At 39.3% G+C, this 9,360-nt stretch overlaps 1 protein-coding gene across 10 annotated transcripts in view; it reads right to left on the bottom strand.

The window, feature by feature from the left end:
* Window positions 1-2,513: 2,513 nt before the first annotated feature.
* RALGPS2 (Ral GEF with PH domain and SH3 binding motif 2) overlaps window positions 2,514-9,360 on the bottom strand; it is a 113,809-nt gene continuing 106,962 nt past the window's right edge. For all 10 annotated transcript variants that reach the window (XM_085232230.1, XM_085232221.1, XM_085232231.1 and 7 more), the window contains one exon: window positions 2,514-8,872. In XM_085232230.1, the coding sequence (XP_085088356.1) occupies window positions 8,843-8,872 (30 nt within the window). In that variant the 3' untranslated portion in view covers window positions 2,514-8,842. The remainder of the gene's footprint in view (window positions 8,873-9,360) is intronic.

The following is a 9,360-nucleotide window of genomic DNA, read 5'->3' as shown; positions in this document are numbered from 1 at the left end:
ACTGCTGAACGTGGTCTCTCTAAGTACCTGGTACACTTCTGTGAAAAGTTGCTGTATTCTCCAACTCTGACATCTCTAGAGCTACCTGTCCTCTTTCACCACACTAATACCAATTCCTGTAAAAGAAAATTTGCTTCCACAGTCAAACTGGAATGCCACAGGCTTTGTAGGAACACTGAGTTCCCATAGACAGACTTCTGCGTGATGGATCCTCATAAATGAGCATGGCTGGAGCTTGAAGGGATTACATCAAGAAAATTAAGAGACTAGCAGAAAGATTTATTACAGCCCTTATTATTTTGTATGAGATGTAAACAGTCAAGCTATATTGCTTTCAGAGCACAAGCCAATCATTAACTGTCAGAAGCCACTTAGATTGCCAAAAATGTACTCCACAGCAGCACAGGTATCAACGATAAGGCATGAGAAGAACAGCAGCACCAATATGATTACAGATGATAGATTTCATTCCAGTGGGGCACTGATTACTGAGGCGAGATCGCCTTCAGTTTGGTAACTTCCTATAACAGTATTTTGCATATACAGCACAAGTCAAAAGTTCCAAAACGCTTGTCAACACCAAATAACCACAATCAAGCAATGCAACAGATCACGGTTATAAGCACCACTTAGACAATCTTGTTTTGAATTAACCCTCCTTATACGTTTATGCCCAGCGAAGTGCATACTGCTACTTCAGCTCTGGGAAACTCAGGATTTGCTTCTGCTTTTCCCAGTGCTACTGTATAATGCTACTGAGCTATTCACGATACAGTAAATTTTACTCTAAGCCACTGCTTTGAGTGTGCTCCTGTGCAAGGCAATAGCTCCCTCTCCCCACGTTTGCTTAGAACATTTCCACAGAGCTCTTCTCTTGTACTCTAAACCGTTAAACAAGTTCTGCATGGTCATGCCACGAGCTGCATAAGCCAGAGGTTACCCTTGGTTGCAAAGTGCTTTTACAATATCTTACAATATTTCCTTATATATCTATCTGAATGCTTAGCTATGTGATTTGACCTTACAACAGTTCAACTTACCCTTCTTCTATAAAAGCAGTAAGATATTTTCCTGCCTTAAAAGAAAATAGAAGATATTAGCAGTTTGATGCTGGCTGTATTCTTGCATGAGATCTCTCTTCAGCTTTAAAACGGCTTGGGCTCCCTTTGTGTTTTGCTGTACAAGAAATAAAATCTGAAAAAATACTTTCACTTTTCCCTTTGCAGATCACCTTTATGCAAAGCCCTTTTGAACCTTTCAAAACAAAAGCTTCACTCTTATACTCTGGAACATGTTATCTGGTTCCTAAGATACTCTATCATGTTACACATACCAAATAAAGACCTTCAGTAAAGGTGAGCTTTGCACAGCAGCAGCTAACAGCCTCCTGTACCAGGTCAGGGAAACAAGATGGCTTTGGATCTTCAATTTGCTCCAAACCAAACAAAAATTTGGGAACTGAGAGGTAAATACCAGCACAAAGATAAGCATTGTGTTTACAAGGATGCATGTTTTGGTAATAATGCTCAATTTAAGTAAAAATAACATTACAAGGTGGAAGCATGGACTCAGTCTGCTGCATGCGATTTATTTGCTGTTACAAAAACAGGTCTTTCCACTGCTCAATCAAGGCACACAGTTCATGCCAGAACAATATCATCTGCTTACATCTGGATATCATCTGGTACCTAACATTCTCACTCACAAAATCTGAGATTAATACATAAAGATGATCTACTTTCAGCTCAGTTATTCCATGCCTCTGGCATCACCTTGCTGTGGTTTGGTTCCTCCACTTCTCTCAGACTCAAAGCCCTCTCCCTCCCTCCACCTGGATTCCTTCACATGCAAAAAGGAAAAAAAAGTAATAATTTGGAAGTAACAAAAGGGAGAAAGAAGTCTACTTTGTATGTACATTTGAAATAAATTGTTCCACTGAGGAAAAAGAGGAGAGGAGCCCAAGGCTCACAATCTGACAAGCAGTGACCCCACAGCATTTCACACTGAGGGCTGCATGATCCCTTAGTATGGCTTAGGGGGAATAAAAAGGCAGAGAAAGTGGAGAAAACACCAACCAAAAAGCTAATGACGTACAATCCCTTTCCTGCTGTTCATTTGTTCTTCACTTCCCTTCATATTCCATGTCCTTAAGTTAAAACCAATCTGTCCGAGATCTGTGTTCAGCGAGCTTAATTTATCATACCTATAAGTGGGAAAAATCTGATGAACTGCAATGGAAAGAAAAACACACAATTTAACTGAATAACTCCTAAAACAAAAGCAGCACAAATCTCTTCAATGACCTGCATTTTCCTGCTAGCATGTGTGCTCTTTGTACCAACTGACAGTGGGATATTTACTTGCCGTATTCCAGAGGCTCACCAAGAAGAGTTCCACAAACTCCAGCTTATCTCAGCACCATTCCAAAAGACAGTCAAATTCCACACAGCAAAAAATGGTGGTCGCATCTACGCAGTTCTTGGCACGAGAAATCAAAACTTCAGACACAGGCCGTCTTTTAAATCATTTATTTCAGTAGGAAAGCTTTTTGAAACCTGTACTTCAATTCATTTAAACTAGCTTATGCAAACTCACAGTTTTCACACACACACGCACGCACACACAGAGTAAAGTATTAAAAACGTTGAAGAAAAATAGGCTAGAGGGCAGCCAAACTGCACATCACTCCGTGAGATCATAGTGCAATCGCTCCACCATCGCAACGCCTCTCGCCAGCAGGGAATATTACAAACGGCTGTGTTTACTGCATGGCAACCTTGATCCCCTCTTCCAGTGACGGTTGGTCCTTAAAGGTTTATTAGAAATCATCGATGTGATTCCTGGTGCTTTTTACACTTGAGCACAGCAGTGCTTAAATGCATACGTTCCTGTACGCACAGAGCCAGAGGTGCCTGCAAGCAAGGCAACCTACAACCCTTTCTTTCAACGTTTTATTTCATCAATTTATACTGCTTTTCTGTTTTACCTGCCAACGGCTTTGGAATGATAAGAGGTATGTTCAAGAAACACACTTCAAGGTCAGAACTTACCCAAAGAAGGAAAAATAACATGCTAAGCAAACACAAAAGGGAAATGGAATATTTATGATGCTTTAAGCAATTCACGAGGATGATCAGGCTAACAGCCACAACCACATGATCAGCATCCTCAGGAATTTCAGTTAATTACTTTTTCCTTAATAACGTAACTTCAAGACAACTCGTCAGCTCTTTCCTTCAATATGAGTAGCAAACCTAAATGATTTGGCTTTTCTCCCTGAACCTAACCATTCTCCCATCTCCAAAGACATTTAGAAAGCATAAGATAAAGCTTCATACTATCCTTTCTTTTCCAACATCCATTAACACCACAGTAAAACTGCCATTGTTTTTATCAAGGATGCAGGAAAACAGAAAAATAACATTTAATTCCCTAAGAACAACATATTCTTTCATTTCCCCTTCTGATGCCTATATAGCCTTGCTACTAAAACAATCTGCAGCAGTTGTTTCAGTAAAGGATAATTCTCTCTACCTCATGCTGGCACTAGAAGCATAATACACATAACTGAGCCTATGGGCTATTATGAAAGAATCAGATGGATTTATTCAGCCTTCTCTTCCCACGAACATTTTTCTCTGTAGTTTTTATGTTGACAAAAAGCCTGTTAAGAAATAAATCCTCTCATAACTACACGCTTCAATGTTTAAATCAGAAGAAATGGGACAGAGAAGCATGCTCATTTCTAAACACGTGAGCTCTTAAGCTCGTGTGTTCCAGGCCATGACTCAGACAATCCTTTTCAGGTTTCTTTCTCCACTCCTACATCCATTCAGACACATACCAAATAAAAATAAATTAATTTTAAGGAAGTCTGAGCTACGTCTGGTAAAAGCTGCACGAGCCCAAGCTACCGAATACTGCTGCATTTCTCCTAAAGAGAGACCATTCAATGGCAGAAGAAACACTACAGCAACTCAAGCTACAGCTATTTTGCACTGATCAAAGCAGCTAAACTCTTCTGCAGAAACACTGACAGTAGGGAACGTTGCCCCCTGTAACACCAAGGGCACAGCTCACAAGTCTGTGGCACTCTCAGCACTGAAGGAACAGGATCAGTATTCAAGTTAATAATAAGGCACTGACAAAAGTCCTCCTTTAACCCAAACACTCACCCTCCTTTTGATACATAACAAATTAGCACGAGCATTTTAAAAAGAGAATGATCCCTACAAACAAGTTTTAGGTCCGTTCATACAGCTTCTTCAGTTAGAACTTTCCCAACCCCATCAGCTTCTCTGCAAGACATTTTTGGAGTAAAAATGAAAGAAAATGGGCAATATGTAAATAATAATGCTTTTACAACATGATGTTGTAGGCAGAACACGCAGTTAGCCGATGTGATTTAGTACCAGCACTGGTGTCTTGATGTTTTAACATGCAGCACACTACTGCCAGCCATGGAAAAGTCTAGTGACTTAGCATAAAAAAATCAAAAGTAGAAAGCAAAGAAAAATGCCACTGACAGAGCCGTAAGAAATGACATCCCATGATTTACCTTGATTTGGATAAGGTTTGCTAAAGTTAATCCAAAACCACAAGATGGATTTGCTGTCTGTCCAAAGGGACCTAACCTCCTAGAGTGCCTCAGCAGAAAAGGCTGCAATCACTTCTGCTGGTACGGAAAGCATTTCCTTTTAACATCTGTTACATCTCGCAGAAGAGGACTGTACTGTTGAAAAGGTAGAAAAGCAACTAGAAGAGGCTGCACAAAAAAAAAACAAAACAACAGATGAGACACTGAATTCTAGTGAGGAAAAGCTGGCTAATAAAATCCTGCTGCGTTCTTTTATGCTATTGTTTTCTTACCACCAATAAGCATATTGCTATTAATGCTTTTCTGGGTAACAGTGCAAGCGCTTTGCAGTTGAGTTTAGAGGAGGAAAGTCAATCAGCTGATTTCCCAAAAGAGACCCTGATCCCTCAAGCAACAGGCTGGAACAACAGGCTGCAATGGCACAACCGGGGGCTGCTCAGCATGCAAGATGCTGAGATGCAAACTGTCTGCTGTAAGCTTCCTTATCAGATCTTTCTCATGTAGAATATGATTTTAAAGGTAATTTAAAAAAGCTAACAGTAAGATAATTTCAAAGCTGAGTGATAAAGCTCATTAAGTATTTACATGCGTTCATTTAGTGTTTGTAGTTTTAACGTTCACAACTTGTACCTAAATACTTAATGAATCTTAGCAGCTCGAGCAATATGCCTGTGCCACGAAATGCCTGCAAAATGAAATACGTGTCTGGGAAGAGCTCTGTTTACTCAAATCATCGATGTTTTTCAAAACTGAATCTCCTTACTTGCTGTCAAAGAATACTGAAACAGAAGTCAGGTTTGAAAAACCTTGTAAGAATTAGCAAAGGAAGTTAAGAAGGGAAAAGTCAGCAGTAAGTAATAAAAAAAAATCAGTACCAAGGGCATTGTAGATTTCTACAGCACTGCACCAGTTTCACAAACCTGACATTCCCCATTGCTCAGTGTTCCCCAAGACTGTCAGTGTAGCTAAGAAAGCAGTGAGTGCTCAGCAGGTGACTCACAGGTACATGAGAAGCCTGGCCACGAGGATCTACGCTGAGTGCTTTTCATTCATATACTTGCAATCAAGGAACTGTAAGGGATGCCTTTAATTTCCAGATCAAAATGTTGTGAAATTACAATGACAAATATTAGCTGAAGAGCTTCATCAGTCACTAACAAAATAAAGAGATTGAGCATTAGAAAATACACAAACTGTTAACTAACTGAAGTAGTCTGGATAACAGTCTTACCTGAATAACAGGACCTCACTGCTGCCCCTCCTCTCTAAGCACTGATTTAAACGCATGTTTTTAACCTTCTTTTTTTAAAGCACAAAGAAAAAAAGCAAAAACCAAAAAACATTACTGTGTTCTTTACAGTGTATTTGACTCGTCCAAATCTTTCCAACGCTGAGGCAGTTTTCCCTCAGGGAACCAAACCACCACCTCTTCCTGAGCACCACGTATGTCAAAGTCTATAACATTTCAGTAGCTGTGTTGCCCTGTAAGACTACTTGAACAAACATGAGATCAACCGTAGGAAACTACTGAACTACTCACTGCAACAAGCACCAATAATGCTTTCTGTGTTGTCATTAATCACTCCAATTATCCCAGCTACACATTTGAAGAAGCTACTCCCACAATATTCCATCTCTCCCACAGAAAATAGCATTATCTGAGGGAAGGAAACCAGAGACAGCAGGAGGCATAAGGACAATCACAACTGGTAACAACAACTCATTAAACGATGATTTGTGAACTGTTTTCCCCGCTATCCTCCTACCACAAAAGCCTAATTCAAAACAGCTGGAACAAACAAAAACAAACAATAATAAATGACACCTTCAGACCTGGCTCTGTCTTCAGTAAAGCTGTGTGATGTCAGGCTGTGGCTCCCAGATGCACGTTTCCTTTCGCTGACAGAAGAACAGACACAGTTATGCTGCAATGACTCTATAAGAGCTTATTTAAAAATTCAAAATCCACGGGCTGTTATCCACAGTGTTTAAAAAAGGACACACATTGCTAAAAAAAAAAAAAAAAAACAACAAACCAACATCTAGCTGCTGAGAAGAAAACACACATTAAATAAGTTTTAAAATGAAAAAGCAAAACTGATGTTGTGCAAAGCCTGCTACAGTAACACTGCTGGCTACGAAGATGTCCTCTTCACTACACACCCAACGTGGGTTAACTTGGGTGATGTGGGAATTGAAGAGGGATTCAGCACAAGCAACCCCTTTTCAAAATACATGACTTCAGGATCAGAACAGACTGTTCATTCCTCAAAGCAGGAAAAAAAAATTGCAGAGGGACACAAATTCCCACACTGCTTGCAGCGCAACTCTGACAGAAATATCCTTCTCCTCTTTTCTTTCTACCAAGTGCCAATTCACAAGAACAATCTTTGGAAACAGAATCCAGCCTATTGCCATTTAACTCCACATTACCAAGTGTGTGGGTTTTTGGTTTGTTTTTAACTGTGAGACTGGATTCTCCTTCTCTATTTTTTCCCCCCTAGCAATCAGAAATTAATCATTTCCATTAAAGATTAATTTAACTCTCAGGAGAATGAAATGTGACTTCATAGGCTTCTACTCTTATGCAAGAAACAAACTGTACATTTTCAAAATAATCACTACTAGTAGAAAACTTTATTACACAGTCAGAGAACTCTGCCACAAACTGGTAGGTAGTTTGTTTCTTTTTAAAAAGGAGTATTCACGGTGGAATCTGCAAGCTTATTTATGGCCACTAAACCACAACGGCAATGAAACATTTACTATTTTTCCACAGACTTCAAAGTTCTGATATCTCAGAGTCATATTTTGGATAATGTTTACTTGCTTTACAAAGACCATGTTTTGGAAGGCTAAATGAAGACTAATCATCCAGGGAATGCTATCTAGGTGATGTCAAGGAAACCCAAACAACGCAAGAATCAAAGTTTTTATGCATAAAACACATGTATAAAGCATGTTTCCCTTTTTACAATCATATTATTTTTCGAAGTAATTTCAGTGACCAAGAATTATTCCTGTCAAGGATATAACTTTGACAGTCCCATACCTTCTTTCTCTTTGTATCATCCCACTTAATAAATTATTTGCCCAACGATCAAAAGAGCTTCTGTACGTAAGGTCTACTTTAGGCTACATTGTCAATACCACACAATGTCATATTTTGACCAAGACAGATAGTAAAATCAATTATTGCCAAATGAGATCATGAAAGCTTGAGATTGTGCCTCTATCATTTTAAAATATAGACTGTAAGTGATATTATGAAACACCATACACTGACAGTGGTCCCTAGCTGATTAACAGACACCCGGAGAAGTAAAACATCTCCAAGAACTATACCAAAATGTTGGGTTGTTGGTTGGTTGTTTTTTTTGTCATTCAACCTTCATCTGTAGGAGACAGAGGTGTAGGAACAAACGGGAAGAAACTCAGTTCTGAGCCAACAGTGCTTTCAGTTTTGTTTTTCACACACACCCCAAGCACCCGGAACATGTGAACTATGCTCTAACCAGGAATTAGGTAACAACGCACCAAAAGCATTCTTAGTGTGTCAGTGCCCACTCATAGGGAATGTGGCTCCCATACAGTACTACAGTTTGCAAGCTTACTGCTACTTCAAACTTGCATTTGTTATGTTTCATATACTTGTAGGTCAGAGAGAATTAACATTGCTCCAGGCTCAGTGTGCCTGGGACAAGCTTCCATTGAGAACTCCTGGTATAGTCCAAACAACAACATCTCTAGAGTGTGCAGCACCTCTTTTACCCAGTTCATACATAGCTTTTGATACAACTCTTAAATACCAGTTTACTTGCTTTCTTAGGAATACCTAAAAAGGTGAGTTATTTTCAAAATTAGTACAAAGTTAAAAGAAACTCAAACAAGCTACAATCTATTTAACTCAAGCACAGCACCGCCAGAAGTTTCACACACACTATTTGGTGTTTCATTGTTGTTTTTCCTTTCACTCTTTAAGGCAGTGGTTTCCACAGGTCAGTTCAGAGGATATAACAAAGCACGGTCCATGGCAATTCATGTTGCAATTCCATTTTTCATTCGGGGGACCCTAATCCCCAGCCATTACTTGTTTTGTTCAGGGCTCCAGAGTTCAGGAGATCGGCTTGACAGGCTCCCTTCTGGCACAGAATGCAGCTGGCACATTTTCTGTCAGGACCTCATTCTCATTTATGAGATGGTTCAAATTGTTCTTTTTTTTCTGTTGTGTTTTGAATTAGCCTGCTATTCAAAGGTCATCAAGTTGGCAGGAACCTGAAAACAAAAATACAAATAGCTGATGTTACTTAGGTAGCAGCTACTTACACCCTAATGTTTCACAGACCTTCAACCTGTTCAAACATACATCCTAATGCTCATTCTGTCAAAAAAAAAAAAAAAAAAAGGGGAGTGAGGAGGAAGAAAGCTGGGAATGCAACCATCATTAATACAGTCAGTACAAAATACTAGAAGCATACTTAAAGCTGAAGAAAATGTAGGAATCACAAAAATACACTGAACTGTTTATAATTTTCTTACACAGCCTCAGATCTTATTAACCCTGATGAAATTTAAGATTTTGAGTTGTTGACAAAACAACTTTAACATGATAAATCTCAGGACTGAACTACACAAGCAGAACCTTCTCACTTGAGTCCCACGAGCTAGGAAATATTTGGCACAGGTCAGTGACTGATGTAGGCCCTCCAGCATTTTTAGGGCTAATTTACAAACACAAGGCATAAACACTTGGCTGGGCTTTT

Source organism: Meleagris gallopavo, chromosome 10 (assembly GCF_905368555.1).
Source record: "Meleagris gallopavo chromosome 10, MGAL_WU_HG_1.1, whole genome shotgun sequence".
In the NCBI taxonomy this organism is placed as follows: Eukaryota; Metazoa; Chordata; class Aves; order Galliformes; family Phasianidae; genus Meleagris; species Meleagris gallopavo.
This window is presented reverse-complemented; position numbering and strand designations above follow the sequence as displayed.